This window comes from Stegostoma tigrinum, chromosome 10, assembly GCF_030684315.1.
Source record: "Stegostoma tigrinum isolate sSteTig4 chromosome 10, sSteTig4.hap1, whole genome shotgun sequence".
NCBI lineage: Eukaryota > Metazoa > Chordata > Chondrichthyes > Orectolobiformes > Stegostomatidae > Stegostoma > Stegostoma tigrinum.
Window position 1 is genome coordinate 2639821 of NC_081363.1, and position 17049 is coordinate 2656869.

General features: G+C 47.0%; 1 protein-coding gene and 1 non-coding gene across 3 annotated transcripts; one reads left to right on the forward strand and one right to left on the reverse strand.

Annotated features, from left to right (window-relative positions):
• Positions 1-3577: 3577 nt before the first annotated feature.
• trnat-ugu (transfer RNA threonine (anticodon UGU)) lies at positions 3578-3650 on the forward strand. The gene has a single exon. It is a non-coding gene; the product is annotated as a tRNA-Thr (tRNA).
• An 8435-nt stretch (positions 3651-12085) lies between these two features.
• Positions 12086-16955, reverse strand: gskip (gsk3b interacting protein). Of its 2 annotated transcripts, none has more exons than XM_048537253.1 (3): positions 16829-16955; positions 13640-13937; positions 12086-12866 (listed from the first exon to the last, which is right to left on the reverse strand). In XM_048537253.1, the coding sequence occupies exons 2-3, from the start codon at positions 13901-13903 to the stop codon at positions 12708-12710; spliced, it is 423 nt and encodes a 140-aa protein (XP_048393210.1). In that variant the 5' UTR covers positions 13904-13937; positions 16829-16955; the 3' UTR covers positions 12086-12707. The 2 variants fall into 2 exon arrangements, with proteins under 2 accessions (XP_048393210.1, XP_048393211.1); XM_048537254.2 differs by having other exon boundaries at positions 16858-16954.
• Positions 16956-17049: the final 94 nt, after the last annotated feature.

The window sequence follows — 17049 nt, forward strand, 5'->3', positions numbered from 1 at the left end:
GGTGGTTTATAAAGACATGCGGTCGATGGAGTGTAATTGTGGACACCGAGATGGTTTGAGGTATGTATACTTCAATGCTAGAAATATCAGAAATAAAGTGGATGAACTTAGAGCATGGGTCAGTACTTGGAATTACGACGTTGTGGCCATTACAGAAACTTGGGTAAATCAGGGAGAGGAATGGTTGTTGGAAGTTCCGGGATTTAGATGCTTTAAAAGAAATAGGGAGGGTTGAGAAAGAGGTGGGGGAGTGGCATTGCTAGTCTGGACGAGTATAGCAGCTACTGAAAGGCAGTTCGAGAATGATATGTCTACAGAATCAGTTTGGGTTGAGGTCAGGATCAAGAAAGGAGCAGTCACTTTGTTGAGGGGTTTTTACAGACCCCCCAATAGTTGCAGAGAAGTGGAGGAGCAGATTGGGAGGCAGGTACTGGAAAGGTGCAGAAGTCACAGGGTTGTAGTCATGGGTGACTTCAACTTCCCAAATATTGATTGGAAACATTTTAGTAGTAATAGTTTAGATGGAGCAGGTTTTGTCCAGTGTGTTCAGTTAGGATTCCTGGCACAGTATGTAGATAGACCAACACGAGGAGAGGCCACTATGGGTTTGGTGCTTGGCAATGAACCGGGCCAAGTGTTAGACCTGTTGGTGGGAGAGCATTTTGGCGGTAGCGATCATAACTCTGTTTCTTTCACGATAATCATGGATAAGGATAGATACATACAGCAGGGTAAAATGTTTATAACTGGGGGACGGGTAATTAATTCAGTTAGGCAAGAAGTGGGTAACATAAATTGGGAACAGATGCTGTCAGGGAAGAACACTGTTGAAATGTGGAGATTGTTGAAGGAATGCATACTCCATGTGCTCAATATGTTTATCCCTAGCAGGCAGGGAAGATGCGGTTGAATGAGGGAGCCATGGTTCTTGATAGAGGTCGAACGACTAGTTAAGAGGAAGAAAGAGGCTTATGTAAGGTTTAGGAAACAAGGATCGGAAAAGGCTCTAAAGAAATACAAGTTAGCCAGGAAGGAGCTGGAAAAAGGGCTTAGGAGAGCTATAAGGGGGCATGACAAAACCTTGGCAGATAGGATCAAGGCTTTTTACACATATGTGCAGAACAAGAGAATGATCAGAGAAAGGGTAGGACCCATCAAAGATTGTAAAGGGAATTTGTGCACAGAGCCTAAAGAGAGAGGAGAGGCCCGTAATGAATACGTTTCTTCAGTATTCACAACTGTGAGGGACCTAGTTGTAAAGGAGGACAGTGTGAAACAGGCAGGTAGGCCAGAGGAGATTGATGTTAGTAAGGAAGATGTGCTAGGAATTTTGAAGAAGTTGAAGATAGATAAATCCCCTGGGCCTAATGGGATTTATCCAAGGATTCCATGGGAAGCGAGGGAAGAGATTGCAGGGATTTTGGCAATGATCTTCTCGCCCTCACTGTCCATGGGTACAGTGCTGGAAGATTGGAGAGAGGAAAACGTCATTCCTTTGTTCAACAAAGGGAACAGGGATAACCCCGGAAATTACAGGCCAGTTAGTCTTACATCAGTGGTGGGCAAATTATTGGAAAGGGCTCTGAGAGACAGGATTTATGATCACTTGGAAAGGCACAGTTTGATTCGTGACAGTCAGCATGGATTTGTGAGGAGTAGAACATGCCTCACAAGCCTTACAGAATTCTTTGAAGAGGTGACCAAACACATGGATGAAAGTGGAGCAGTGGGTGTGGTGTATATGGATTTGAGTGAGGCGTTGGATAAGGTTCCCCATGGCAGGCTCATGCAGGAGGTCAGGAGGCATAATTGTGGATATTCAGTTAGCGTGGATGTGTTGGATCCAAGGGCCTGTTTCTGTGCTAGAACAACTCGATGACTTTATGACTGTCTATGGTTCTTCAGCCTTGGCCTTTTTTTGTGTCTTTCATTCCCCACTCACTATCAGCAGCTGTATCTGCATCCGCCGCTACCTTATACTACCATCCATATGCCTATCTAATAGCCGCTTAAATGCCCCTAATGAGGTCGACTCCACTACCCTCTCCGGCAATGTATTCCACACGCCGACCACTCTCTGAGTAAAGAACCTACCTCTGACGTCTCCCCGATCTCTACCTCCTTTCACTTTAAAACTGTCCCCTTGTAATAGCTACCCCCACCCTAGGAAAAGTCTCTGGCTGTCCACTCTATCTATACCTCTGATCATTTTGTGCACCTCTATCAAGTCACCCCTCATCCTTCATCGTTATAAAGAGAAAAGCCCTAGCTCTCTCAACCTTTCCTCATAAGACCTTCCCTCCATTCCAGGAAACATCCTGGTAAATCTGCTCTGCACCTTTTCCAACGCTTCCACATCTTTCCTGTAATGAGGCGACCAGAACCGGACACAATACTCCAGATGTGGCCGAACCAGGCTTTTGTACAGCTGGAGCATAACTTCATGGCTCTTCAACTCAATCTCTCTATTAATGAAAGCTAACACACCATACGCCTTCTTAACAACTCTATCCACCTGGGTGGCAGCTCTCAGGGAACTGTGGACATGTACCCCAAGATCCTTCTGCTCCTCCACACTGCCAAGAATCTTTCTGTTAACCCTGTATTCTGCTTTCAAGTTTGTCCTTCCAAAATGAATCACCTCACACTTTTCAGGGTTAAACTCCATCTGCCACTTCTCAGCCCAGCTCTGCATCCTATCAGTGTCCCTTTATAACCTAGAACAGCCCTCTGCACTATCCACAATGTGACCCACCTTTGCATCATCCGCAAACTTGCTAATCCACCCTTCCACTCCTACACCCAAATTATTTACAAAAATCACAAATAGAAGAGGACCCAGAACAGATCCTTGTTGTACACCACTCGTAACTGAGCACCATGTTGAATATTTTCTGTCCACTGCCACCCTTTGTCTTCTAAGGGTCAGACAATTCTGAATCCACATTTCCTGCTGTCCCAAGATAACAAAGTGTGGAGCTGGACGAACACAGCAGGCCAAGCAGCCAAAAGCTGACGTGTCAGGCCTAGTCAGAAAAGGATCTAGGCCCGAAACATCAGCTTTCCTGCTCCTCTGATGCTGCTCGGCCTGCTGTGTTCATCCAGCTCTGCACCTTGTTATCTCAAACATCAGCATCTGCAGTTCCTACTATCCCTAGGAATTCAACACAGGGAGCTGGAGTGGGCAGACTTGATAGGTTCGGGGAATGACCGCCCTCTGCTGGGCAATGAGATATAGTGCAGCACCTGCCTGTAAGTGCCCCCTGCTGGCAGGCATGGAGTTGTGCGGCTTCCGTGTGCAGCGCCGCTTGTTGGTGGCTAGATGGAGGTGCAGTGAGTGATCCGCCCCCTGGCGGTGGAATGTCGGCGGTGCAGCCTCTCGGCCGCTTTGTCAATGATTTGGAGCCGGAAAACGAGGCCGCAGCCCGGGGTCTCCGGGGGCCGGGGAGAGGGAGAAAGGGAATGACCTCCAGGAGTAAAACTAGACAGAATAGGACCAGCAAACGCAGAGAAATAACGTCACTAAACCTCTGTCTAGGCATGAGTTGAACTGGTTCCTCCATTAACCCAACATACAGGCTCCATAGCTCAGTGGTTAGAGCACTGGTCTTGTAAACCAGGGGTCGCGAGTTCGATCCTCGCTGGGGCCTTGTTGGACTTTTACCCTCCTCAACCCACTTCAGTTAAAATAAAGTCTCAAGGAAGGGGGAACATTTTAAAACTCTTGAAAAAAATAATAGTATGGGCAGCCTTCACAATGCACATTTGAAACTTCTTTCACTTAAGACCATGTTCACGTTCCACTGCGGCCACACAACCCTCAAACTCTCCTGAATGAATGATGCTGCTTGGCCTGCTGTGTTCATCCAGCTCCACGCTTTGTTATCTCGGGAATTGGGAACTAGTGGTTGGTTTTGAGGCAGGGAAACAGTGTAAATTATTTTTGTTTACTGAATACGACCCTGACAATTCGGAAGTGGCAGTACCTTCCACATTGGGCACAGTTGGGCTGTGAACAAATGATTTTTTTTCCTTGGATAATGGAAGACCAAGAAATGGTGGAGGGTTTGGGCAAGGTTTGAACCTAAATAAAAACTGAAAAAAACCCACAGATGTTGTAAATCACAAACAAAAGCAAAGTTGCTGGAAAAGCTCAGCAGGCCTGGCAGCATCTGCGAAGGAGAAAACAGAGTTAACGTTTCAGGTCCAGTGTCCCTTCCTCAGAACCTGTATGAACCTGTCTACTCTAACAGGAATAGAAAAGCAGCATACTATTGAAACAAACAGAAAAACAGAAATTGGTGGAGAAACTCAGTAGAAGAGGAAACAGAGTTAACATTTCGAGTCCAGTGACTCTTCTTCTGAACACAGTATTTGAAATGGAGAGTTATGGCACACTGGGTGTCCTGCACATGAATCCCAAAAGGTTCTTTTTTTCATTCATTGACAGGATGAGGGCATCGTCGGCTAGGCAGCATTTATTGCCCATCCCTAATTAAGGAGACAAGGAGTTAAGAGTCAACCACATTGCTGTGGGCCTGGAGTCACATGTAGGCCAGACCAGCTAAGGTCATTAGTGATAATGGGAACTGCAGATGCTGGAGAATCCAAGATAATGAAATGTGAGGCTGGATGAACACAGCAGGCCCAGCAGCATCTCAGGAGCACAAAAGCTGACGTTTCGGGCCTAGACCCTTCATCAGAGAGGGGAATGGGGTGAGGGTTCTGGAATAAATAGGGAGAGAAGGGGAGGTGGACCGAAGATGGAGAGAAAAGAAGATAGGTGGAGAGGAGAGTATAGGTGGGGAGGTAGAGAGGGGATAGGTCAGTCCAGGGAAGACGGACAGGTCAAGGAGGTGGGATGAGGTTAGTAGGTAGGAGATGGAGGTGCGGCTTGGGGTGGGAGGAAGGGATGGGTGAGAGGAAGAACAGGTTAGGGAGGCAGAGACAGGTTGGACTGGTTTTGGGATGCAGTGGGTGGAGGGGAAGAGCTGGGCTGGTTGTGTGGTGCAGTGGGAGAGGGGACGAACTGGGCTGGTTGTGTGGTGCAGTGGGGGGAGGGGACGAACTGGGTTGGTTTCGGGATGCGGTGGGGGAAGGGGAAGGTCATTAGTAAACCAGATGGTATTTCCACCACCCCGCCCCACCGACAATTTATTCACAGTCATAATTAGACTCTTAATTCCACATACTAATTGAATTCAATCTGCTGTGGTGGCGATTTGGACCCATTTCTCCAGAATATTAGCTGTGTTTCGGGATTAACAATCCGGTAAGAACAGCACTAGGACATTGGCTCCCCTGAGGTTGTTTTGGTTTTTATTTAGATTTGCACTTTCCCTTGTTATATACCCCTTCATTTGCCAATTTTCTTGCCCACACACTTAATATATCCATATCCCTTTGCCAACTCTGTATCCCCTCTTGCCTACATATCCAGCAAATATTGTTTATTGCAAAGGGAATAGAATACAAAAGGATGGAAGAATTACTGCAGCTTTACAGGGCATTGGTGAGATCATCTGGAGTATTGGGTATGGTTTTGTTCTCCTAATTTTAAAAAAGGTACAATGATTTTAGAAGATTTTAGTTCAGAGAAAGTTAATTCAATTTCCTGAGATGAAGGGCTTATGAAGCAAGGTTTAACAGGTTGGGCTATATATATTGTAGTTTAGAAAAATGAGAAACATGAAACATGAAGAGACTGGATACCTGGAAGATGTTGCTCCTCAAGAGGAGATGAAAATGAAGGATCGTGTTTTAGGGATGCTATGTCTCCCTTTTAAGAAGTGAGACTTGGTTTCCCTCTCAGAGAGTTATGAGAGTACATCATTCTCTTCCTTGGAAAATAGTGGAGGCTACATCTTTACATTTATTCCAGGCAGAGTTAGAGAGAATTTTGATAAGCAAAAGAAACTACAGTCATGGGATATAGCCAGGACAGTGGAACATAGACCATTGCACAATCAACCCTGATCTTATTGAATAAGTGAACAGGCTCACAAATGATTGACTCTTGTTCCTAAACCTTCCGTTCCTTCTAGGGGGCTCTATTTTCTGCCTTGGGGTCATGTCTTGTATCCTTCTCCGTTCTTCCTGACTACTCGTGTCCATGCTGTCTGATCAGCAGAAAGAATGTCTTATGCATTGACATTGATTCTAGTCGACATGAGGTTCTTGCTTATAGATGTCTTGTGCCACAGACATGGATGATCTGTTGGTCTCATTCTGATAGCAAGCTTGCCACTGAACATCTCTTGGGGGATTACAGCCATCACTGATTCAGTGCATATTACTCAGCTATCACAGTAACTGCTCACCGAAGAGGGCAAACATACTGGGATCTCTGCACCCTACCGAAGATTAATTGCAGCAATTCATGGCGACAGCTCACCGCCTTTTAGAGGGCATCTAAGGATAGGCAATAAATGCTGGCCCAATTTTGAATTCCATTATTGGAGGCCAGGTCTTCAGCTGCTTGGACTTTCCCTTTTGCCTCAGCATTTGCCTTTTCTTCCTTAAGATGGTCCTTACAAATACTAGCTCTGATCCATCTTGACGATCAAGATTTTAGACCAACTTTCCTGAATTCACCTTACATTTTACAGTATGCATCGCATTTTATATTGCTCCTGTAAAATGCCTTGGAGTTAGGTTGTTGACTTGCTCGCTGAGCTGGCTTGATTTTATTCAGACATTTCATCACTGTGCTAGGTGACATCATCAGTAGAGCCTCCCATGGAGCGATGATATTCTACTCCACTTGGAATTTATACTGTCTGGCCCTTTATGGTGAGTAGCGTCATTTCCGGTTTTGATCTGTATGGGCTTATGTATAGGGTCCAAATCTATATGTTTGTTGATTGCATTATGGGCTGAGACCATGCCTCCAGGAATTCCCATGTGTGTCTCTGTTTGGCTTGGGCTACTATGGTTACCTTGTCCCAGTTAAACTGATGGCCTTCATTGTCTGAATGTATGAATATTAAGGAGTTCATCGTGCCATTTGCAGCTAGCTGATGTTTGTGTATTCTGCTAGCTAGTTTCCTTCCTGTCTGACTGATGTAATGTTTGTGGCAATCGTTGCATGGTATTTTGTAAACGACGTTCATTCTACCTGTTATGGGAATGGGGTCTTTAATTCTTGTAAGTGTTTGTTGTAGAGTGGCTGTGGACTTGTGAGCCACCATGATTCTAAGAACAAAGAACAAAGAAACCTACAGCACAGGAACAAGCCCTTCAGCCCTCCAAGCCTGCGCCGATCAAGATCCTCTGTCTAAACCTGTCATCTATTTTCTAATGGTCTGTATCCCTTTGCTTCCTGCCCATCCATGTACCTGTCCAGATACATCTTAAAAGACACTATCAGGCACCCACCACCATCTGTGTAAATAACTTTCCACGCATATCTCCCTTAAACTTTCCTCCTCTCACTTTGAACTCATGACCCCTAGTAATTGAGTCCCCCACTCTGGGAAAAAGCTTTTTGCTATTCACCTGTCTATACCCCTCATGATTTTATAGACCTCAATCAGGTCCCCCCTCAATTCCTGAAGGTCTTAGGAGTCTTGTTGTCAGTTCCGATATGTTCTTGATGTAGGGCAGTGTGGCCAGTGTGTTAGATCGTACTGTGTTCTCCTGTTGTCTGTTATGCAGGCACCTGTGGATGAAGGTGCGGGGATATCTGGTTAAAGCGAGGTTCTTCTTCCCAGATAGAGGTAGGAACTTGAACCTAGAGCTTCTTGACCAGAGATAGGGACAATACCACTGCACCACAAGTCATTCTTTCCTCCCCTCCAATTGTCATTGCAATGAAGGGAAATATGGCAAACAATTTGTACACAGCAATGAGAGAACAAGATAAGCCACTTTCAGTGAGATTGATTGGGGGATAAATATTGGCCAGAGGACTTGGGGAGCTCACCTACTCTTCTAGCAACCTTTTACACATATTTGATGGTGCAGAAAGGGCCTTGGTTCAGTAGCTCATCAAAAAACAGTGGAGCACACATTCAGTGCTGGGATTGTTATCCTGGATTAGGTGCTCAAATCAAGTGGAGCTTGAATCTGTTTCAGAGGCAGTAGACAATTCATGCTTCAAACATTGTGTGGAACATGCTGAACTTTGTGTCATAAACAACAGGTTTGGGAGAAAGGCCAAAGGTTAATGCAATGGAAAAGATAGCCAAGGTTCAAACTGCAATTGTTTGGTTTAGTTTACAGAAGTGGTTGGAATCTTACTTTGCGGGCTGTAAAGGAGCTGAAGTTCATGCCACAGTATGTTCCACAATATCAGAGTGTTAATTGGCAAGGTAACAGGGGAACAGGAAAACCCGTTGTGATTCCTGCTCTGAATTTGTTATTCAGTCATCTATGCGGTAGAAGTTTATACATATGAATGCCAGTGAACATAAAATCAGCCTGAACGAGGATGAGTCCTTTACGATAAAAAAAGCTGAAAAAGAAAACAAATTACTTGGAGGGTAATGGAGAATAGTGGATACTGACAAAACCAATCTCTGACTGGTTACTGAGATAACAAAGTCTGGGGCTGGATGAACACTGCAGGCCAAGCAGCATCTCAGGAGCACAAAAGCTGACGTTTCGGGCCTAGACCCTTCATCAGAAAAGGCGGATGGGGAGAGGGAACTGGATTAAATAGGGAGGGGGGGGGGCGGACCGAAGATGGAGTGAAAACAAGATAGGTAGCGAGGAGAGTATAGGTGAGGAGGTAGGGAGGGGTTAGGTCAGTCCAGGGAGGACAGACAGGTCAAGGAGGCAGGATGAGGTGGTAGGTAGGGATGGGTGAGAGGAAGAACAGGTTAGGGAGGCAGAGACAGGCTGGGCTGGTTTTGGGATGCAGTGGGGGGAGGGGACGAGCTGGGCTGGTTTTGGGATGCAGTGGGGGAAGGGGAGATTTTGAAGCTTGTGAAGTCCACATTGATACCATTGGGCTGCAGGGTTCCCAAGCGGAATATTAGTTGCTGTTCCTGCAACCTTCGGGTGGCATCATTGTGGCACTGCAGGAGGCCCAAGATGGACATGTCGTCTGAGGAATGGGAGGGGGAGTTAAAATGGTTCATGAACGGGAGGTGCAGTTGTTTGTTGCGAACCGATCGGAGGTGTTCTGCAAAGCAGTCCCCAAGCCTCCACTTGGTTTCCCCAATGTAGAGGAAGCCACACCGGGTACAATGGATACAATATACCACATTGGCAGATGTACAAGTGAACACTGCTTGATATGGAAAGTCATCTTGGGGCCTGGGATGGGTGTGAGGGAGGAGGTGTGGGGGCAAGTGTAGCATTTCCTGCGGTTGCAGGGGAAGGTGCCGGGTGTGGTGGGGTTGGAGGGGAGTGTGGAGCAGACAAGGGAGTCGCGGAGAGAGTGGTCTCTCTGGAAGGCAGACAAGGGTGGGGATGGAAAAATGTCTTGGGTGGTGGGGTCGGATTGTAGATGGCGGAAGTGTTGCAGGATGATGCGTTGTATCTGGAGGTTGGTGGGGTGGTATGTGAGAACGAGGTGGATCCTCTGGGGGTGGTTGTGGCAGGGGCGCGGTGTGAGGAATTTGTTGCAGGAAATGTGGGAGACGCGGTCAAGGGCGTTCTCGACCTCTGTGGGGGGAAAGTTGTGGACCTGGAAGAATGTGGACATCTGGGATGTGCGGGAGTGGAATGCCTCATCCTGGGAGCAGATGTGGCGGAGGCAGAGGAATTGGGAATAGGGGTTGGAATTTTTGCAGGAGGGTGGGTGGGAGGAGATGTATTCTAGGTAGCTGTGGGAGTCAGTGGGCTTGAAATGGACATCAGTTTCTGGCTGGTTACCTGACATGGAGACTGAGAGGTCCAGGAAGGTGAAGGATGTGTTGGAAATGGCCCAGGTGAACTTGAGGTTGGGGTGGAAGGTGTTGGTGAAGAGGATGAACTGTTCGAGCTCCTCTGGGGAGCAAGAGGTGGCGCCCATACAGTCATCAATGTAACAGAGGAAGAGGTGGGGTTTGGGGCCACTTCCTACAGAAAAAGGGGTTGGCCATGGGTACCCGCATGGGACCAAGCTATGCCTGCCTCTTTGTAGGTTACGTGGAACAGTCCCTCTTCCGCACCTGCACAGGCCCCAAACCCCACCTCTTCCTCCGGTACATTGCTGACTGTATCGGCGCCGCCTCTTGCTCCCCAGAGGAGCTCGAACAGTTCAGCCACTTCACCAAGACCTTCCACCCCAACCTTCAATTCACCTGGGCCATCTCCAGCACATCCCTCACCTTCCTGGACCTCTCAGTCTCCATGTCAGGTAACCAGCTAGAAACTGATGTCCATTTCAAGCCCACTGACTCCCACAGCTACCTAGAATACACCTCCTCCCACCCACCCTCCTGCAAAAATTTCATCCCCTATTCCCAATTCCTCCACCTCTGCTGCATCTGCTCCCAGGATGAGGCAGTCCACTCCTGCACATCCCAGATGTCCACGTTCTTCCAGGGCCACAACTTTCCCCCTGCAGTGGTCGAGAACGCCCGACCGCGTCTCCCGCATTTCCTGCAACACATCACTCACACCCGCCCCTGCCACAACCACCCCCAGAGGATCCCCCTCGTTCTCACATACCACCCCACCAACCTCCAGATGCAATGCATCATCCTGCGATACTTCCGCCATCTACAATCCGACCCCACCACCCAAGCCATTTTTCCATCCCCACTCTCTCTGCGACTCCCTTGTCTGCTCCACACTCCCCTCCAACCCCACCACCTTACTTGCCCCCACACCTCCTCCCTCACACCCATCCCAGGCCCCAAGATGATTTTCCATATCAAGCCGATGATCACCTGCACATCTGCCAATGTGGTATATTGTATCCATTGTACCCGGTGTGGCTTCCTCTACATTGGGGAAACCAAGCGGAGGCTTGGGGACCGCTTTGCAGAACACCTCCGCTCGGTTTGCAATAAACAACTGCACCTCCCAGTCACAAACCATTTTAACTCCCCCTCCCATTCCTCAGACGACATGTCCATCTTGGGCCTCCTGCAGTGCCACAACGATGCCACCCGAAGCTTGCAGGAACAGCAACTCATATTCCGCTTGGGAACCCTGCAGCCCAATGGTATCAATGTGGACTTCACAAGCTTCAAGATCTCCCCTTCCCCCACCGCATCCCAAAACCAGCCCAGTTCGTCCCCTCCCCCCGCTGCACCACACAACCAGCCCAGCTCTTCCCCTCCCCCCACTGCATCCCAAAACCAGCCCAGTCTCCGCTTCCCTAACCTGTTCTTCCTCTCACCCATCCCTTCCTCCCACCTCAAGCCGCACCTCCATTTCCAAATTGGTAAATAATGGTTTTTAATCCAGAATTCCCGCAACAGGCTTCTCATCTTGACTGATGGAAGATAGTCAAAGAGACAATGTCACAAAGTAAGGAATTCCTGAAGTGTGTCCCCAATTTACGCTTGAGCCCGTTGAAGTGTCCATTGTTCAGACGCTAATGTCAGATGCTGTCCTTGCCATGAGAGTGGATTTTCGACTGCATAGAACGAATGGGTGGGAACTATGTCATTTGTTCAATCGGACATGAATGTCACTGGGTAGCTAGCATTTTTTGTCCATTCCTAAATGCTTTCTAGAAGGTTTGGTGAGCTGACCACTTGACCCATCCAGTCTACCCTATTATTCAATGAGATCATGACTGATCTAATAATCTTTTCCCTCTAACACTTTATCTTACTGATTGAAAACCTGTCTCTCAGCCTTCATTATATTTACTAGTGTTGTCTTAACGGCCCTCTGTGGGAAAGAATTCCACAGATTCACAACCCCCAACGGAAGAAATTACTGTTCACCTCCACTTTAAATGGCCAATCCCTTATTCTGAGATTATGCCCTCTAGTTCTAGACTCTCCTTTATGGGAAACAACCTTTCCATTTTTACCCTGTCAAGTCCCCCAAGAATCTGCTTCGAGGATTTGGGCCCAGTGACAATGAAAGGTAGGATGGTGAATGAACTGGAAGAATAAGAGAAAATTAACAAATTTTCACAAAATTAAAAGCCCTCACAATTAATTAATGAACGTTCAGTACTGAAAGAGCAGAGTAAACTGTGTCCAAAATATTTTATTTTCTCGTAAAACGTACATTAACTTTTTTTGAAACAGCAGAATTCCTTTATCACCTTGGAACTTGAGTTACTCCAGGGGTTTGACTTGCATTTCACAATAAAATAGCACAGGAAGGTGTTCTTTCTAAATTAACAAGTTAACAAGTCTCATTTTTAAATGAGAAAGCTAGGAGAAGCTCACGATGGTCTATTCTGGACACTAGAGTCACTTGCTTCTCTCTCACCAAGAGCCCTAAACGATGTCCATTGCCCTTTACATGGGAATGGGTCACAGGCACTCTCCTGTTGCCTGTGCTTTAACATCATTGCTGCAGTTATGCAGACTGATTTCTTAAAGGGGCTATGGCAGTTTATTACAGTAATGGAACTTACAATCATCCTTCCTCTCTCTCTGTAGGAGTGAGGATGAGTTATGAAATTCTTCAAGAATGTGGATCCCAACTACACTGCTGTGTGAACATGGAAAAAAAAACAAACAATTCACCAACTTTGTGGGATGAGAATCACCTCTTGTTCTGGACCAAACGTACAGGACATTATGCAGCCAAAGAAAAAATTGTTGAGAATTGTAAATCACAAGGAACAAGAATTAGGCCTTTCATTCCTGTACTTTTTTTAAAGCTTCAAGTCTCTGCAGAAGTGCATTACCAAATGCATCACGATATGCTGGGCTGAGTGAGTCCAGGAGAGAGTAAATGGTTTCATGGTACTGCATCGACAGCGATTCATCCACATTGTCAAAGCCATAAGCTACCACCTGGAAGGGGGGGAAAAAAAAGACGGTCAGAGGCAAATTAAATTAATCCTTTGTCCACAACGCAGGACGCTGCAAACTCGAAAGCCAAAATGTCTCATCTGTAGAATGAGACAAACAACACAATACATCTCCAAATAACACATCAACCTGTGACCTTCACCGCACATCCCTGAGTAACATGCCAAGTATTTCCTCGAATTATTCTTTGGAAGTTACTGTTGAATCTGCTTCCAGATCACAACAATTTGCTATTTTTAAAAAAAAAATCTTAATTCTGGTTCCTTCGCCAATCACTATAAATCTGTGGCCTCTATATTTTAACTCCTTTAATACCAGAGACAATTTCTCCTTGTTTGCCCAATTAAAAAAATCCATCAGGACATTACAGAAGCCAGAAGTAGGCCATTTGGCCCTTTGAAACTGCTATACCATTCATTATGATTATGGCTGTTCCTCTATAATCAATGCCATATTCATGCTTTCACATCTGAAAATTCCAAATTTTATTATTTAAAATTTATATTCTACCAGCTGCCTTGAGTGACAGCATTCGTCTGGGCCTTTGGATTACTAATCTAGTGTAATTAGAAATGTTCCATTATCTTCCGATCGCAAGATATGTTTCAGAAACATCTTTGTGGCCTTACAAGTCAAAATAATGTAAAAGTCATCATTAAGAGGCAATAAAGTAGTAATAATTAAGACACAGGAAATTTAACCCAGATTAAAAACTATTTTTGTACTAGCTGGTATCAGTCAGTTGCTGTTCTCACCCGGAGTCCTGCTTCAGTTAGCTCAAGACAGTATCTGTTTCCTTCTTTTGTTTCTACATTAATGTAGGCAACGTCTTCCCCAATTGGGAGGCTTTTCGAGACAGCCATGTGACGAACAGCAAAGTTGACATCGTTGACCACTGCCTCCGCTTCCACTCTCATATCCTTCACCTCTGACCCAGCAAAGTCTCTCTCTTCCCAATCTGCAACGTCACTGAAATTATTAAACATTGACTCTTTCAGATCTTGGTGATCACAGTCCATTTCCTGGATGTGATATCAGTACTTTTGAAGAAAACTGTAAAATAAAAAAGCGAAACAAGTATTTGACAAGACGCTGACCAATTAATAGCTCCTGGATACATTCATAATAATCAACTCAAATCACATTTGATAAACATATTTACCATTAATCTGTCAATGCACGGAGAAAAAGATTTAGAAGAAAGATCTTATTTCATTTTTGTGCAAATATATCCATGACATGGAGGTGCCAGTGTTGGACTAGGGTGGACAAGGTCGGACAAGGTCAGAAATCACACATCAGGTTACAGACCAACAGGTTTATTTGAAAACACAATCTTTCAGAGTCTTACTCCTTCTTCAGGTGCTGATGGATTTGATTTTTGCTCTGACAATCTTGATGGTCTCCCAAATCCAACTTTTCATGAGCTTACTGCAATGCAACAGTCAGACTGTCATTCAGTAAAATCATGGCTGATCTGCTTGCAATATCAAATTTTGCTACCTACCTCAATAATCCTTCACACTTTTGCTGAACAAGAAGTTGTCCATTTCTGCCTTAAAAATATTCAAGAATTCTGCCTTCACCACATTTCCAGGGAACGTTCCAAAGACTCCAAAGGAGCCAGCACCAAGCCTACATACACAGACTTCCAGTCACAAAAATCATCTTCCGCCTCCTGTCACTGAGGAAATTTTGGATCCAATTCAGTAAATTACCCTAAATCTCATGGACTGTAACTTTCTTGATCAGTCTCCCATGTTACACCTCGTCAAAATTCTAACCACAGTCTATGTCAGTTTTAATGATCGATGCCTAATTTTAAACAGTTGAACACATTCTCAATTCTTATACAAGACAAAACATCCTCTCTGTATCTATGCTGTCATGGCTCCTCAGGATTGTATGTTCTAATCAAAAAGGTCACCTCTCGCTCTTCTAAATGCCACGGGCATGAGCCTTCATGGATCAATCTTTCCTCGTAAGACAATTCACACATTCCAGGTATCATCCGGTAAATCTCCTCTGAGTTGCCTCCAAAGTATTAACATCCTTCCTGAAATATGGTGACTAATGCTATACAGTCTCTGCATAGCTTCTCATCTTCAGCATTCTATCAGTGCTGAAGGGTTTAGGAATAGGCATTGAGTTGAGGAGGGGTTTGAGAGGGATGAAGAGTGAATGCGGATGTGGAAGCAAAGGGTGGGAGGTGAGGGAAATAGAATACAGGAATGGGATAGGGGACGAGGAGGGGAAGGGAACAGGGAGGGTGGGGAAGAGAGCTGGGAGAGAGGCACAGAGGCAATACAGTGTGGAGCTGGAGGTACACAGCAGGTCAGGCAGCATGAGAGGAGCAAGAAAGTTGACGTTTTGGTTCAGGGCCTTTCATCAGGACTCAGTCCTGCTAAGAATACTGCAGCGAGTCACTTACCTCCTGACTCCTCAAAGCCTGTCCGCCATCTACAAGGCACAAGTCAGGAGTGTGATGGAATACTCCCCTCTTGTCTGAATGAGTGCAGACCCAACAATACTCAAGGTGCTTGACACCAACCAGGACAAAGCAGCGAGCTTGATTGGCACCATGTCCACAAACATCCCACTCCCTCCACCATTGCCACTCAGTAGCAGCAGTATGTACAAGATCTACAAGATGCACTGCAGAAATTCACCAAAGGTCCTCAGACAGCACCTTCCAGACCCGTGATCACTTCCACCTAAAAGGACAAGGCATCAGATATATGGGAATACCACCACCTACAAGTCACTTGCCATCTTGACTTTGAAATATATCACTGTTCCATCACTGTTGCTGGGTCAAAATACTAGAATTCTCTCCCTAAGAGCAGTGTGGGTCAACTAATTGCAGGAGGACTGCAGCAGTTCAAGAAGGCGGCTCACCCCCACATTCTCAAGGGCAACTAGGGATGGGCAAGAAATGCTGGCCTGGCCAGTGACACCCATGAATAGGAAAAAAAAACCCACACTGTATTGCCTCTGGAGTTCTTGCCGTGTCAATGGGGTGCAGTGTGTTGAGAGGGAGCGGAGGGTGAGGACAGCCTAGCAGATCAATGCCAACCAACAAACTACACTAATCCCATTTACCTGCTTTTGGTCCATAGCCTATTATGCCTGAACATTTCAACTGTGCTAGAGGATGGGTTGGGGATGGATGATGAGGAGTTGAGTTGGAGGTTGAGGTGGTCAGAGGGTGAGGGTGAGGGTGAGGGTGAGGGTGAGGGTGAGGGTGAGGGTGAGGGGCAGGGTGAGGGGCAGGGTGTTAGTGGGAGGTGGGTTGGACGGTGAGGGGGTGACGGGGGAGGCAAGGGGTGACGGTGAGGGGGAGGAAAGGGGTGAGGGTGGGTGAAGGGGGAGGGTGAGGGGGGTTGAAGGAGATTGGGGAGCTGACGGGGCAGAGAAGGGATGATCAGAGGTTATTGGAGGGGGAAGAGGGGGAGAGTCAGGGAGTTGATGGGGCGTGAAGGGGTGATCAGGGGTTAATGGGCGGGGTGGTGGTGGTGGGGGGAATCCGAGGGTGTGGGCGGGGGGGGGAAATCGGTGGATGGGGGGGGGAATCGGTGGGTGGGGGGGAAATCGCTGGGTGAGGGGGGGAGATCGGAGGGTGAGGGGGGGAGATCGGAGGGTGAGGGGGGGGATTGGCGGGTGGGGGGGGGATTGGCGGGTGAAGGGGGGGTTGGAGGGTGAAGGGGGGGGTTGGAGGGTGAAGGGGGGGGTTGGAGGGTGAAGGGGGGGTTGGAGGGTGAAGGGGGGGGTTGGAGGGTGAAGGGGGGGATTGGCGGGTGAGGGGGGGGTTGGAGGGTGAAGGGGGGGGTTGGAGGGTGAAGGGGGGGTTGGTGGGTGAGGGGGGGGTTGGAGGGTGAAGGAATGAAGAAGCCGAACTGTTGTAATTAAAACCATATCTCTATTGAGATGGCGCCTTGACTTACAAAGCAGTAACTGAAGGTTAATAACAGACCAGCAGCAGCACCATCTTCTGTGAGAAAAGCCGCTCGCTCCGCGCACTGGAAATTTAAACTCGACGAACGTTTAAAAGCCGGCTGCGCGAGCGCCCCGCCCACGGCACCATCAGCGTCATCGCGTCACCGCGTCACCGGCAGGCACGCAGGGAGCCCGCCCTTGCCATCTTTGTGACTGGCAGAACGACGCT

What these genes read in the sequence shown, in the direction of transcription:
- gskip (XM_048537253.1), bottom strand. Translation starts at nt 13,903, where the DNA reads ATGGACTGTGATCACCAAGATCTGAAAGAGTCAATGTTTAATAATTTC. An exon ending in TAACTGAAGCAGGACTCCGG is followed by an intron (nt 12,867 to 13,639) that starts GTGAGAACAGCA and finishes CCCCCCTTCCAG; the next exon opens with GTGGTAGCTTATGGCTTTGA.